Below are 16,481 nucleotides of genomic sequence, written 5' to 3' on the forward strand. Positions count from 1 at the left end.
GGGGAAACGAAGAAGAGACTTAAAGACAGGTTAAAGCAACACATGGATGATGTGAGATTGAAGAGAGACAGGAATGCCATATTCATATACACTAGAGAAACAGAACATGAAGTTGAATGGGATTCGGCTAGGTGAATAGGAAAAGAGAAGAGAGAACTAGTGAGAAAATGGAAGGAGGCCAAAGAAATAGAAAAGAAAGGAGAAGACATCATGAATTGGAATGGAGGACTCAAGATAAACAAGGAATGGAAGTGTGTGTTAGAGAAAGTTGAAAGGATGAAGGAAAAAAGAAGTATGAACAAGGAAGAAAGAAGAGAAAAGAAGAAGACCAGAGGAGGAGGTATTCATCCATAACCAAAAAGGCAGGAGGGGTGGGGGAGTGGTAAGCAGGTGGTTCTAGACTCTTGCTAATCTTGACCTGTCAATCACCTGTCAGTGTAGTAGACCCATTAGTCAACAACTGTCAGGAGGTGATATGTTTAATTCCTGGTGGTTGCGGTAAACGCGGTTTAAAATTACTTACGTGAAATTTAGAAGATTTCGTACTTCCGCGTTGCACAATTTAATGGTTCAATCCTATTAATTTCGAAGATCCACTGTCTTCATTCACAAAAGGGTACGGCGTTTGAAGCGGAGATGGTAACGCGTCACTACTTTGTTTGTTCCCGGGCGGCGGTGGTTGCGATTTTTCCCGTTCGGCAGCACTGGCGCGCGCATCTTGGTTTGTGTCGTCTGCTTCCTGTTGTCCGGTGGCGTTGTCAGTTGGGGGTTGGGGGGCTGGGCAGAATTGCTCGGTAATGTGCCGTTCCTGTTCCCCGCGTGACTGGAGGGGGGTCGGGTAGGTGCATAGCATCTTTTCTTTTTCGGGTCGGGGATCTTTCTGAGGACAGGGTGCCAAGTTGGGTGTGCTTGCCCATTGTCCAGGTTTAGTGCTGGTTTCTGCTGGATGATGGCATGGGTTTCTTTGATGGTGTTTTCTATGACAGAGCCGGTTGGGTGAAGTATGGATATGGAGGAGATGGTGTGGTTCGTGGAGTGGAGGTGTTGGGAGAGGCCTGATTTAGGTGTGTCGTTTTTGGCATCTTTTACATGTTCGTTAATCCGTTCTTGGACGGTGCGGATGGTTCTGCCAATGTAGGTGTTGTGGCATTGGCATGTGGTCTTGTAGACACCGGGGGATGCAAGTTTGGGTAGGTAGTATCTCTTGAAGTTGGGTAGTGCCCTTCCGATTTGGGATATGGGTTTGTGCGCTACTCGGATGTTGAAGGGTTTGAGGGCTTTGGCAAATTTTCCAGATGTGGTGGGGTGGTATGGAAAGGCGATCCATTTGGGTTTAGGATTTTGGTTCGGGTTATCTCTGTTTCTTGGGTGTCTGAACTGGGCTTCTGTTTTTGCGCACCACATGGATAGTTGGCGCTCGGTGTAACCGTTGTTTAAGCCTATTTCCGTTACGCACGCTATTTCATCTTGCAGGTCATCTTCTGTGCAGCTGTGTGTGAATGCTCTTCTGTAAAGGTTCATCCATACTCCAGCTTTCTGTTTTGGTGGGTGGTTGGATTTTGCATGGATATACTGGGTGCCCGAACCTGGTTTCCTGTATACGGATGTGACGAACTTGTCTTGGAGTCGTCGGATGCTGAGGTCGAGAAAGTTGAGGTGGCCATTTTGTTCCTTTTCAACGGTGAAGTTTATGTTGGGATGTATGTTATTGAGGGCAGTTAGGAGATGGGTTAGGTCCTCTTCCTGCTTGTAAATGACTATGGTGTCATCGGCATATCTTTTGTATCTTATATGAGCAAACTCTGGTTGGGTGAGAATTGACTTCTCGGCCACATGCAGCACTATGTTGGATAGGGGTGCGGAAAGGGGGTTGCCCATCGCTAGTCCCCCTGTCTGGTGGAAGAAACTGTCCTCGAACTGGAAATAGTTGTGGGTGAGGCAGGCTTGTAGAAGGTTGCAGATTTCATCAGTTACAAATGGAGGCATGCTATTGCTGAGTAGCCATGTTCTGGTGGAGTCAAGTGCAAGGCTGATCGGGATGGAGGAGTACATGTCCACTACGTCTATGCTGGCTAGTTTGCAGCTGTCGGCTTTGACAAAAGAGGTGACAAATTCTTTTGCTTCGAGGCTGTTTTTTAGGCAGTAGGTGAGTTTGTCATTGTGGGCGGTCAGTTTCTGGAGGAGCCATTTGGTCAGGTGGACACTTGGTTGATTGAAGCCGGCCACTATGATTCTCAAGGGGGTTCCTGGTTTGTGAGTTTTTGGTATGCCATATGCACAGGGAAGGCTGGGGTGGGTGTTCCTTAGTTTCTTCTTTTCCATACTTCACCCAACCGGCTCTGTCATAGAAAACACCATCAAAGAAACCCATGCCATCATCCAGCAGAAACCAGCACTAAACCTGGACAATGGGCAAGCACACCCAACTTGGCACCCTGTCCTCAGAAAGATCCCCGACCCGAAAAAGAAAAGATGCTATGCACCTACCCGACCCCCCTCCAGTCACGCGGGGAACAGGAACGGCACATTACCGAGCAATTCTGCCCAGCCCCCCAACCCCCAACTGACAACGCCACCGGACAACAGGAAGCAGACGACACAAACCAAGATGCGCGCGCCAGTGCTGCCGAACGGGAAAAATCGCAACCACCGCCGCCCGGGAACAAACAAAGTAGTGACGCGGTACCATCTCCGCTTCAAACGCCGTACCCTTTTGTGAATGAAGACAGTGGATCTTCGAAATTAATAGGATTGAACCATTAAATTGTGCAACGCGGAAGTACGAAATCTTCTAAATTTCACGTAAGTAATTTTAAACCGCGTTTACCGCAACCACCATGAATTCTACACCTTTCATACGGAAGGAAATGCGGGAATACGAGCGTAACATCAGGAAAATACAAACCCGACAAGCGGATATTGCATTCCTCAAGGCATGCAGGAACAGTGAAGTGACCCCGAAATTCCTCAAGTGGAAAACACCCGCCACCAGCTATAGTGTTAAAAAGGTCGTGTTCAATGCCGAAAAACGGGCAATGAGTGCAGTGATCAGTGATAAATATCGTGAAATAGCATCACTCCAAAAAACATGTGCTTCCCTCCGTGACTACATACAACCGAAAATCAACCCCGACGACTGGAAAAAAGCCCAGCAAAACATCGACTTCATGCTAAAAACGTCGCAAAACAAGAAAACAGCGATCCTAACACAGAAACTGCAAACCCTTGGTGCCCAACCTCCGGCCCTCACCACCACACCAGTGAACCCCAACACCCCCGCCAGCACCATAATCAACCTCACCAACCTCACCGTGCCGACAGAATTCCACTCCCTCCTCCAACACGGCCTCAAATTCAACCTCCTAAATGACTCCCCCCCCTCCCTAGACTTAATCTGCTCTGCCGAAAAAACAGCGTTTGCAACGAAAACTAACCAAGATGCCGAGTGTGTACGCCTTACCTGTGCTTCCATCATCCTCCGCCAACACGCCCAACCTACTAGCAAACCTAAACCCACAGTGCACAATAAACTAAGGAACACAACACAGGAATTCCGAAAGTGGCTACAGGACAACAAATGTTGGTGCATAAAATCGGACAAGGGTAACCAATACGTCATAATGGGAAAAGGCCAATACAGTGACAAAATGCAAGCAAAACTAAACTCTGATGGCTACAAAAAGCTGAAACGTGACCCCACAAGCAGATACAATACAGCAATCCGCCGAGCCATAGATAACTGCGCCCTCCTTCAAGATAGTGAAAAGAAGAAACTAAGGAACACCCACCCCAGCCTTCCCTGTGCATATGGCATACCAAAAACTCACAAACCAGGAACCCCCTTGAGAATCATAGTGGCCGGCTTCAATCAACCAAGTGTCCACCTGACCAAATGGCTCCTCCAGAAACTGACCGCCCACAATGACAAACTCACCTACTGCCTAAAAAACAGCCTCGAAGCAAAAGAATTTGTCACCTCTTTTGTCAAAGCCGACAGCTGCAAACTAGCCAGCATAGACGTAGTGGACATGTACTCCTCCATCCCGATCAGCCTTGCACTTGACTCCACCAGAACATGGCTACTCAGCAATAGCATGCCTCCATTTGTAACTGATGAAATCTGCAACCTTCTACAAGCCTGCCTCACCCACAACTATTTCCAGTTCGAGGACAGTTTCTTCCACCAGACAGGGGGACTAGCGATGGGCAACCCCCTTTCCGCACCCCTATCCAACATAGTGCTGCATGTGGCCGAGAAGTCAATTCTCACCCAACCAGAGTTTGCTCATATAAGATACAAAAGATATGCCGATGACACCATAGTCATTTACAAGCAGGAAGAGGACCTAACCCATCTCCTAACTGCCCTCAATAACATACATCCCAACATAAACTTCACCGTTGAAAAGGAACAAAATGGCCACCTCAACTTTCTCGACCTCAGCATCCGACGACTCCAAGACAAGTTCGTCACGTCCGTATACAGGAAACCAGGTTCGGGCACCCAGTATATCCATGCAAAATCCAACCACCCACCAAAACAGAAAGCTGGAGTATGGATGAACCTTTACAGAAGAGCATTCACACACAGCTGCACAGAAGATGACCTGCAAGATGAAATAGCGTGCGTAACGGAAATAGGCTTAAACAACGGTTACACCGAGCGCCAACTATCCATGTGGTGCGCAAAAACAGAAGCCCAGTTCAGACACCCAAGAAACAGAGATAACCCGAACCAAAATCCTAAACCCAAATGGATCGCCTTTCCATACCACCCCACCACATCTGGAAAATTTGCCAAAGCCCTCAAACCCTTCAACATCCGAGTAGCGCACAAACCCATATCCCAAATCGGAAGGGCACTACCCAACTTCAAGAGATACTACCTACCCAAACTTGCATCCCCCGGTGTCTACAAGACCACATGCCAATGCCACAACACCTACATTGGCAGAACCATCCGCACCGTCCAAGAACGGATTAACGAACATGTAAAAGATGCCAAAAACGACACACCTAAATCAGGCCTCTCCCAACACCTCCACTCCACGAACCACACCATCTCCTCCATATCCATACTTCACCCAACCGGCTCTGTCATAGAAAACACCATCAAAGAATCCCATGCCATCATCCAGCAGAAACCAGCACTAAACCTGGACAATGGGCAAGCACACCCAACTTGGCACCCTGTCCTCAGAAAGATCCCCGACCCGAAAAAGAAAAGATGCTATGCACCTACCCGACCCCCCTCCAGTCACGCGGGGAACAGGAACGGCACATTACCGAGCAATTCTGCCCAGCCCCCCAACCCCCAACTGACAACGCCACCGGACAACAGGAAGCAGACGACACAAACCAAGATGCGCGCGCCAGTGCTGCCGAACGGGAAAAATCGCAACCACCGCCGCCCGGGAACAAACAAAGTAGTGACGCGTTACCATCTCCGCTTCAAACGCCGTACCCTTTTGTGAATGAAGACAGTGGATCTTCGAAATTAATAGGATTGAACCATTAAATTGTGCAACGCGGAAGTACGAAATCTTCTAAATTTCACGTAAGTAATGTTTAATTCCTTTGGAGAAATCTTCCTAGATAAGGACTGTCAACTTGATTTGTTGTTGTGTGGCTAGTGACCCTGCTATGTGTATGTAATCTTTCTGTGTGTAGTATATTTCATCATTTTAGTTTAGTTCTTCCTCTGAGGAAGACCCTGATACAGGGTCAAAATGTTACCTGTTAAGTGTTTTTATCTTAATAAACTTCCTTGGTCAGCAACTTATTGTTTTTGGTTGTTTTTAAAAAAATCATGGAAAAAATATTTTTAATTTGTTTTTATTTACCACACATTTCTTAAATCTACAAAACTTCCTCTTTTCAATTAACAAAAATGTGTTAAATTTTCTTTTCATTTTCAGACATTCTTGAATATTTTTTTCAGCAAGGTTTTGTGAAAAAAAGTACAACATTGTAACAAATGTTAATAGAGATAGTTTAAGTTCATAATCTGGAAATTTCAATAATTAACTACATCAACTATCAATACATCTTTTGAATCTTGCATAATAATACTTCTTATGTGCAGTGCACATAACAAAAAATAATTACAAATTACAGGTAATTAGCTTTTGTATGAAAAAGTGGCTGCAGGACAGGACCAGACGATGTATGTATCAGTTGGTTCTGCGTCATCTGTAAAAGTTAAACAAATAAATAAATAAAATAAATTTTCATTTGACATACACTATACAAAATAATAAATGGAAAAACTAAAAATACATCAGTGCATGTAGGAGAATTAAGCAAGAGGCAAGATGAATAGACCCAAAAAATTACCTCTTCTCACTTCAGTCATAAAATACTAGAGTTTGCAACACTGTTTATATTGTCAACAATAATTTATTACAAATATAACCTACCTTCCAAATCTTTAAATTCATCTGCATCATCAAAATAATCGCTAACTTCAAACTCTGAGGTGGAATCCTCATGCAGAATTTCCGCTATGCAGTCTGGATCTAACGACACCATTCTAAACAATGCAACAACATACATCAACCCGACAACAAACAGTCGCAGGTGCAAGATAAAAATAGCACATGAGTCACCTAGCGGTCCAAATTTCAACAAAGGGGCTTGAATGAACATGCACATGAGACGAAGTAGGAACATAGCCCGTAGTTCAATCGGCAAAGCGATTGCATACAGCAGGATGGGCTAAGCCCATTGTTCGTCCACATTGACTTTAAGTGCACTGCGGCCTATGCCCGTTGTGAGATCCCAATGTGTTAAACCTCCACTAAATATGGTTAATGGACAATTAGAGTACATGGATTTTAAACTTGACTGTATTCTGAAAATCCTACTGGTTGGGAGTTGGGGGGGTACTTAATTAAAACAAAAGTTTATTTTAACTAGAGTTCCTGTACTGATATTGTTATTACTTGCATTTGTGTACCAGTTAAATGGAATGAGACTCACATTTATTTTCTGTGATGCATCTTCAGACTGTTTGCATTTTGTTTCCACAAAAGCATGCTACTCAAAATTTGATTAGCCAGTTTAATAAATTCAAAGTCGAGAGAGGAGACTTCATAACAATTTTTAACAATGCTGTGTGGGATTTTCATATATTGCTGTAGTATACTTGTACATCCATGCTCCCATAAAGTGAATGCTAACACTTCATAGCTGTGCTGCGTGAGATCCCTGGTAGGAACTCAGATTTTCCATTTTCAGTGTTAACTCAGTATTGGGAGGAAAATTGGGAAGATGCCTTTGTGACAGATAATAAACTTTAAAAAACAAAAAAAGAAAAAGTTACAAGTCTTAAAGTGCTATGTGTACAAGTATCACAGTTGGTGATGCATGAATATATTTTTAAATGCATTGATGAAATAGAGCTTACATTCAGTCCTTTTTGGGTGTATGTGTGAGAGTCGAAGGTTTAAAAATGTACTCTTACTTAATCAGTAGAATTAATATGCAGGAATAAGGAAGCCAGCAGAGCTAATCTATTGTGTAAGTACATGATAGCAAGAATATAATTGGGATGAATTCTTTAGTGCTAAAGAGAAGCAAGATAGTCTTAGACTCTTGAAAACACAAACTACCGTATTTACTCGTGTATAATGCGCACTTTTTCCAAAATTTTTGCTCCCAAAAACTGGTGTGTATTATGCACGGAATAATTCAGACAGCCAACATGAAACAGTGCAGGGTCATTCCATGATTTTGGGACACTTGCATTGATTTTTCATGTTTACGCAACCCAATCATGTTATATATCATTGTAAAGCTTAAATCCTGCAGTTTCCTAATATGTCAACAGTATTCCAGTCAAGATAATGACACTAATGTGAAATGCGGTTGAAATAAGTTCATCACAAAATGGAGGAACGTTCAGATTTCTATGGTGTTTTGGATGAAAGAACATTAATTAAAATGTATTACTGGCCAAATACAATAATATGTATATGGAGTGTGTAAATTCCTTAATGGAAGAAATCTTGTGCTGCTAACTGCTATTTGGAAGGTACTGAATGTGCCTCATATAAAAGTTATGTTAGTCACGAAAAAAGTATATATTTTGAAATTCTTTTAGAAAAAGTAAAGATGGAATGAGCAAAACCACGTATAAATGTTTGAAGGCCATTTCACGTGATTTTTCACTATGTAATGTAATGTAATGTAATGTAATGTAATGTAATGTTCTGTGACTCCCAAGGAAAGCAGTGCAACTCTGGGGGAATTCGAGCATGCACCTTCCGTCTCATGGGATGCATATCAGCAGTATTTGTTGGGCAAGAAATAATAGAAAATAACTTCCTGCACACTGCAAATCCATAATGTTATTTCGATTTCGCTTTCCACTATTACAGAACAAATATGGTGGTTAAAGAGTGAAAGCTTTGGGATGCTAAACACAGTGGAGGGAGAGGGGGGAGGTGGCATGGGTTGGAGACTTATTTTTTACACAGGTGGATATTCTCCTCTTGGTCCACATAGCAACAGGTGACTCATTGAATAGGTATGATGTTATTCACTCTCGATGAGCATATCAACAGCTTTACGACCTACAACTAAGGAAGCCATTTCTTGAAACTGGATTGTACTGCACATTATATACGAGATATAATTTATTGTAACTTTTGTAACTCATTAAAAACCAGGGTGCACTATACACACGTAAATACGGTATGTTAGCAACTTAATTTTGATTAATTTAATTGCTTTCAGATTTATATGTTTGTACATATTTTTAGTTGTTTGCCATTTAAGAACTCCATTCTTGACATCTTTGATGTTAGTAGTGCTCTCTAGAGGCTGCTGTAATCCATTTTGTGAAACACATCCAACAAATAAATTTAGCAAGTAACACATTTTCTTTTTTGTAAGATTTATTTTTTTTCTCTTGCAGGATTCATCACAAGGCAACTCAACTTACCAGATTGACATGATACGTTATGTAAAACAAAACTTTCCAGACTTGCAAGTTGTTGGTGGAAATGGTATATGAAATTAATTTTGTTAATACTTGTTGTGTCTGTACGTGAGTCAAATCTCTGTATTAGACTTTATCTTCTTTGCTTCTTTTCTCTCACATTTTTTCCCTAAGCATGTGCATCTGTTCAACTTAAGACTTTTTGTTATGAAGTTGTACAGGGTATACACAAGTGAATGGTGCAGTTATAAATGTCAATAAAAATTATTTTTTTCAAGTTACGTGGTTGAAGCAAACACTATTAGCTGTATCTCACTTTTTACATCCCTCTCCACTACAGGAATGTTGAATCACTAAACTCTGTGGTGCAACAACCCTTTGTTGTGGGCCAGCGTCTGGCAAGCTGGTTTTGCTGACTTTTGAGACGTCTCAGCTACTTCTTTACAAGTAAGGTAAAGGTGCATATGGCACTGTGCCATGAAGGCACATTTAGGGGATGAGGAGGTAGGGCCCCACACATTCTCGATCTCTGCCATTTTGGAGGTGATGTGATCACCATGCTCTGGCTGCCTTAACCCCTTAGCCCCAGAGCCACTTTCTGCAGGATACAAGGCTGGAAAAATTCAGACCTTAGATCACCCACCCTGGGAATTGAACCCAAGTCTCCCATGTGGCACTCTACCCTACTAAAATAGCTTCTCCATTGCCCTTTTGATGCTAGGTCAAAATCAACATTCTGGCAGGAATCTAACCCAAGACCACTTGCACCAAAGGCAAGAGTGCTAACCATTTGGCTACACAGGAGGATTGAATATAGAAACAATTTGAGCTATTAGCCTGTGCTCAGAACCGTGTGATATAATCTGCATACACAATTTGCATTTTCATCAACATTAAGTGAAATGCACATGCACTGTTGTTTTAAATGAGTAGTCTTAATATATTATTTTTTTCTGTCAATGCTGTTTTGTACAAATAATTTTGAATTATTCTCTTTCCTTTCTCTCTGCATTTTGTATGCATGCTTCTTAGCAACAAGTGTAAAAAAATGTTATTCAGATCAATGGCAAAGATTGCATGTTTACTTAAACTACCGTAAATAGAACAAGCAAGACATGTTTCCTTGTTTCAATTTATATTAGTGAATGTTTAATAAAAAAAAAAAGTGTTTATTTGCTCATCACACTGCTGCATACAGTGTAATTATTTACTGCATTGTTTCAGATGTCTGCAAATGACAGTTAAAATATCCTAGACAACACAGAAGATTTCTGTATTGTTTTATTAGCATGAGGTGTAATTGTTCACAAAATAGGATAATTTGGTTATTAGCTAGGGTGAACATGAATATTGGTCAATGACTTAAGGACAGATTCTATGCATGATGATGAAACAATGGAAATTGCATTCTGAGTTGCAGCTATATGAAAGTATTGTTGACGAAAGATGTAATCAGAGTTCTTGGGCAGTGACAATCCAAAGTGAGTTGTATAGAAAGGGACCATACCAAGAACTATAATTGGAATAGGTTTGGGAAGGAGAATTCCAGGAGAGAAGAATGAAAAACCCTTTAAAATGTGTTCTGTAAAGTAGGTTAGTTCCTTTCAACCCCTTGGCAACTCATGTTGGAGGTAGTGTTTATTGAAAGAATTCTAGACACAACATACAGTGGCCATTTTGCAGAAAAATCACCAAGAAAGTGTAAGTAAAATAAGGCAACATTTAAAAATTAGCAAATGTTCAGGGTAGCATAATTTGCGTACTAACATCATGTTTTTGATGGATGAGAAAGCGTAGAGTGAGGAAAAAATATCTGCACTTGAGTGGAAAATAATCAGAAAAGGGCATTTTCAAATATCTAGTTTTGGCTTGTCTGTAAGCACATGAATTTTACCTTCAATAATTTTGTATAACCAAATCAATCTATGTGCAACACTAATGTAGAAGTTGTATATTAAAGAGAAAGAAGGGATGAATTTTGGAAAGATTGCTTGTTGAAGGTATTCTCTAATGGCCTCTCTAACTATGAAAAATGAGCACGGTCAATTCTAGATGGATGAGTTGGGGATGTTATGGACCAGATTGGAGAATAATACCATATTTACTCTGTATAATGCACACTTTTTTCCAAAAACTGTGTTGTGTGTTATGCACAAATATGCATAATAATTATAACATAATTTTGATCTCGCTTTCTTCTACTACGGAATAAAGATGTTTACAGTGAAAGCTTTGGGATGCTAAGCACAGTGGAGGGAGTGTGGAAGGTGGTATGGGTTGGTTACTCATTGTATACACAAGACGATATTCTCCTCTTGGTCCACATAGCAACAGATGACTCATTGAATGGGTATGATGTCATTCACTCTTGATCGGCATAGCAACAGCTTTGACCTACAACTAAGTAAGCCATTTACTGAACCTGAATTGTACCATGCCTCATGTATGAGATGCAATTGTTAGTTGCTTTTCCCCATCAAAAACCAGGGTGTGCATTATACATGTGTAAATACGGTATTTATGTCTAAAAGATTATTGTAATATATTCCTCAAATGTGAGCTCTTGTTCAAATATATTGCCTAAATCGTTGTGGGAAAATAATGCTTCCATGCCATGTACCCAATTTGGAGTAAGATGGCCAGTTTCTACCTATGCCATTTCAATTCTTTCATATAAACTGCTTACATTATTATTTGTTCAAATATTCTTTCATGTCAACATTTTCACACAACTGTAAGTCATTAATTGTTCCATGTCTAAGAATCTATCCTTCAACCATGGACCACCTTTTATTCTAAGTAACTGTCAACACCAGTGTGTGTTATCCCATTTAGTTCTTCCAAATTGCTAGAAAATCTGATTATATACAATCTAGACTTTACTATGCATGTCAAAGTAATCAATTAGCAAATTGCATTAATGTATTAAAAGATGAGAAAATTTGCTATAATTAGATTTATCGTTTTTGGGTGGAAATTATTTTTTAAATTTTTTTTTAGATGTAGTTTCAGCACAAATTTGCAATAATTAGATTTATGCTTTTGAGTGGAATGCTTTTTTGACCACTTATTAGATCGATGTAGTTTTAACACTCCTTTCTGATACTTTAATTACAGTGGAAATTATATTTTACATTTTTCAGGGGACCCAGGTGGAAAAAATAAATTTAAGTACAGGGAAATGTAAAATTGAGGAAACTTTTATAACATTTTGTTCTATTGGACAATGAAAATTGAATGTATAATGTGTGGAATATGTAAAATATGTGTTCTACTGTAAATGATCAAGGTAGATTTGTTGCAATTATTAAACCATTATGCTTGTACATGTTAAAATACTAATGAAATCATTTTATAAGACGTAAGTGAATTACTAAAGATATATCTGCGAAACTTACTTGCCAAATGTTCTATTAATTTCGGTGGCCTCCCAAGTGGATGGTGGCAGAGGCCAACGAAATTAATAGAACATTTGGCAAGTAAGTTTCGCACATATATCTTTAGTAACTTGCTTACGTCTTATATTATCAACCACGTTGTTTATTCCCCTCAACATGAAATCATTTTGTTCATTTCAGTTGTAACAGCAGCACAAGCAAAGAACTTAATAGATGCAGGTGTGGATGGCCTAAGAGTAGGAATGGGAAGCGGTTCTATTTGTATCACTCAGGAAGTTATGGCTGTTGGACGACCTCAAGGAACAGCTGTTTATAAAGTAGCAGAGTATGCTAGGAGATTCGGGGTTCCAGTAATTGCCGATGGGGGAATACAGTCTGTTGGTCATATTATTAAAGGACTGGCTCTTGGAGCATCTACAGGTATGAAAGAAAGCTATAGCATGCTGATATTATTGTTCTGAACTGTACTTATATTGTAAATCTATGTATATTTAAATTTCATCATGTTTTAAAGGTGATCTGGGGTGTAAGGGGTGATCCTTCCATGTAGGACACCCAATTGTCAACCTCACTTCTACATACTACACCCTGGACTGCATTTTGCAGACTAACAAGGCACTGGCATCTGTGTTTTGTCCATGCATGTGCTGAGTGCCCTTTTAGAGCCTCAGCTTTTAACCGAAGTCAGAATATTTTAGTAAACAACATTACAGTTAATATAGGTAAGGTAAAGGGCTGGACCCCGTATAACATAACAGGTGCAAAATAGCCTTTAGTAATTGCTGATGCACCCAAAAATTCAAGTTCAAATTAAAAGGTGATCTCTCTTCCTTATATACACACTTCCGTTCCCTAAAATTCACCTGGACACACTCCCCCAACCAGATCACCTTCCTGGATGTGGACGTGCACATCGAGGGAGGACACCTGACTACCTCCATCCACATAAAACCCACCAACCACATGCAATACCTACACTTCTCCAGCTCCCACCCGTTCCACACCAAAAAAGCAATTCCATTCTCTCTGGCCCTCAGGGGACAGCGCCTGAACACTTCACCCACCTCCCGCCAGAATTATAACCTCCGCCTACACCAGGCCCTGGTTAACCGTGGATATCCCTCCATCCTGGTCACCAAGCAAATATCACGAGCTGCCTCACATACCACTACCACCAAGAAACCTGCTGCCACCAACCCACCTGCACTCATCACCCAATATCATCCCCACCTCAACAAAATCAGGCACACACTGCACTCTCTTCTCCCAATCCTCCACATTGATCCCGAAACCAAAAACATATTTCCCGACAAACCCAGGGTGGTTTTCAAACGCCCCCCTAACCTCCAAAACATCCTGGTCCACAACACTCCTTCACCACACATCCAACACCCCCTGCCCATAAATGCAACCGACCCAGGTGCAAGACCTGTCCCATCCTCATCACTTCTCACACCCTCCAGGTGCACACGGCCACTGGCAAATTTACCCTCCATCCCAAAGGGACCTGCCATGCCTCAAACCTTATCTACATCCTCACCTGCAACATCTGTGGTGATTTTTACCTGGGGGAAACATCAACGGCCCTCAACCTCCGCATCAATAACCACCGCTCCTCCACCCACAACCTGGACTTCACTGTCGCCGTCCACACCAACCACCACAACATCAGTTTCAACGACTGCTTCCGGGTAGCGATCATCCACCTCCTACCCCAACCAGTCAACACCTCTGTTCGCAGAAGATGGGAGAGGGCCTATATATCGGCCATGAGTGCAACCACTCCACCTGGCCTGAACAAGGCCACCCAGTAATGCCCAACCCTCACCCACCCTCCCTCCCAACTCATCCTACACACTCACAGTTTACGACGAGCCTGGTGACGAAACAGTGTTTTTTTCGTTCTACGCACCGCTTCTTCTTCAATGGGGACCTGGCAACTCTGCAGGACCCCAACTTCCGGTTCTGTCTTCTGTTTCTTCTCACACCGATGATGCTATAAATTAGCGAAAATTTTGAATTTTCCTACTGTCCGGTGAGTGTTTCCTTTTACCTTATTTGATTTTTACTTAGCCCTTTTGGCCCTCCTTGCTTTTATCCATTATATGATAAGGAGTCACATGAAGGGGCAGGAGAGAAAACTTGGTAAGTCAATTTTCTGTCATAATTGAGGTAGTGGTGTCATTTCCTGCCATGTTGATGCTGTGCTGGACTTTAGAACATGCTTTCTTTTGTTTCATATATTTGACACTTCCATTCATCAAAGCATTGTTTTGTTTTGTTTTTTAATTTACATGTTTAGTGATGTTTTTCAATTAATTATTTTTTTTCTGTAGTTTGATGAGCATTCTCTTAACCTGTTTTTTTTCCCCTGACCCTTCTTCATATTAGGACATTTATTGAATGTTCAATCATTTTTTTTTTTGTTATTACACACTTAAATTGGTGTAAATTAGGGGATTTCCAGGAGTTAAAACATGAATGACACATGATACATTAGATATTGTAAAATTGTCCTGGCTTTGTAAGGTAGCTGCTTAAGCCAGAGAGATACCCATGACATGGAACATCGCTATTAGTAGTCAAGAGACTTTGTTTCTGGCAAGAAATTACAATGGGGATCGAGGAAGAAATAACTGTAAAAATAAAATACAATCAAACATTTGCTTATTGAACATCATTGTTCTTATTTCAGCAATACAAATACATTTGTATTTATGATAACGTTTGATTTTCAACATCAAAATTAACTAAATATGAGGTTTGTCCAAAAATAAACCAAACTTTCAAACTTGCCCACGAATGAAACAATTTGTGGGGTGTAAGGGGTACCTTCCACATAGGCACCCAAAAGTCAACCTCACTTCCACGTAGTGCACCCTGGACTAAAGACTAACGAGGCTCTGGCGACTGGCACTATGGCCAGTATAATTTTGCGTGTGTTGTCCTGTTTTTTGGTCCTTGTGTGTGTTGTCCTGTTTTTTTGTCCTTGTGTATGCTGAGTGTCAGTTTGCAGCCTCAGCTTTTAACAGAAGTCAGAACATTTTAGGGTTTTTAATTATGCAACGTTAGAGTTGTTATTTGTAATGATAAGGGGCTGGCCCCCGTATAATGTGACGGGAGAAAAGTAGCCTAAGTGCTGACGCTCCCAAAATTTTAAATTCAAATTCAAATGAAACATTTGCATTGGTCAACTTACTAACACCGCATAGAGGGATCCTTCATAAGTACCACACCATTGAGTGCACCAGTCTAAATTGTTTAGTTTTCATTCTGTGAGCAGTTAAGTGAAGTCGTGTTGCATGGTTGCGGCAATTTTCTGTCGGAAAATTAAGATACTCTAATAGCAACATGTGTGCATCAAATTTTGTTTCAAATTGGGCAAGACATTTACAGAAATGCTCAAAATGTTGCAAGAAGCATATGGGGAAGACTGTATGAGCCGGACACAATGTTATGAGTGATATGAGCAGTTCAAAGCAGGCAAAACGTTCATTGAAGACTATGCAGCAAAATCATTGGCTGACCGTCCGTGAGATAGCAGAAGTGGAAATAAGCAAAATGTTATCATATGATTTTGGTGGAAAAACTCAACATGCACTGGGTTGCTTCCAAATTTGTTCCACAGTTGCTGACAGATGAACAAAAAGAAACACGTGATGACATTGGTAAAGATCTTTTGAACTAAGCAAATGAGGATGATAGCTTCCTGCAGAATGTCATAACAGATGATTTGGCACCTGCGGACTTCTTTTTGTTTCCCAGGTTAAAAATCCACCCTGAAAGGATGCAGCTTCCAGTCAACTGAAGAGATTAATGAATATTTGCTTCGGGACTTGCAGGCTGTTTTACAAAATGTGTTCTAGAATGTATTCGAACAGTGTGAGATGCACTGGGAGTGCTGGATTAGCAGCGAGGGACACTACTTTGAAGGTGATAAATTTGATTAAGCTGCGTACAAGGGAAATAAATTTATTTTGAAAAAGTTCGGTTTCTTCTTGGACAAACCTCGTATGTATTTGAACGTGGCCACATACTATATTTTAATTAATACTTTCAATATAATTACATATAAATTATTATATTTTTTTTAGATTTGAAAATTTGTTTTCTGTCAACTAAATTCTACATAATATTCG

At 40.9% G+C, this 16,481-nt stretch overlaps 1 protein-coding gene across 4 annotated transcripts in view; it reads left to right on the forward strand.

Annotated features, from left to right (window-relative positions):
* The window catches only part of ras (Inosine-5'-monophosphate dehydrogenase ras), a 101,101-nt gene that overhangs the window by 45,569 nt on the left and 39,051 nt on the right, over positions 1 to 16,481 (forward strand). For all 4 annotated transcript variants that reach the window (XM_083117298.1, XM_083117299.1, XM_083117296.1 and 1 more), the window contains 2 exons: positions 8,921 to 9,011; positions 12,523 to 12,762. In XM_083117298.1, the coding sequence (XP_082973424.1) occupies positions 8,921 to 9,011; positions 12,523 to 12,762 (331 nt within the window). The remainder of the gene's footprint in view (positions 1 to 8,920; positions 9,012 to 12,522; positions 12,763 to 16,481) is intronic.

This window comes from Lepisma saccharinum, chromosome 2, assembly GCF_977018435.1.
Source record: "Lepisma saccharinum chromosome 2, izLepSacc3.1, whole genome shotgun sequence".
NCBI classification, from domain to species: Eukaryota; Metazoa; Arthropoda; class Insecta; order Zygentoma; family Lepismatidae; genus Lepisma; species Lepisma saccharinum.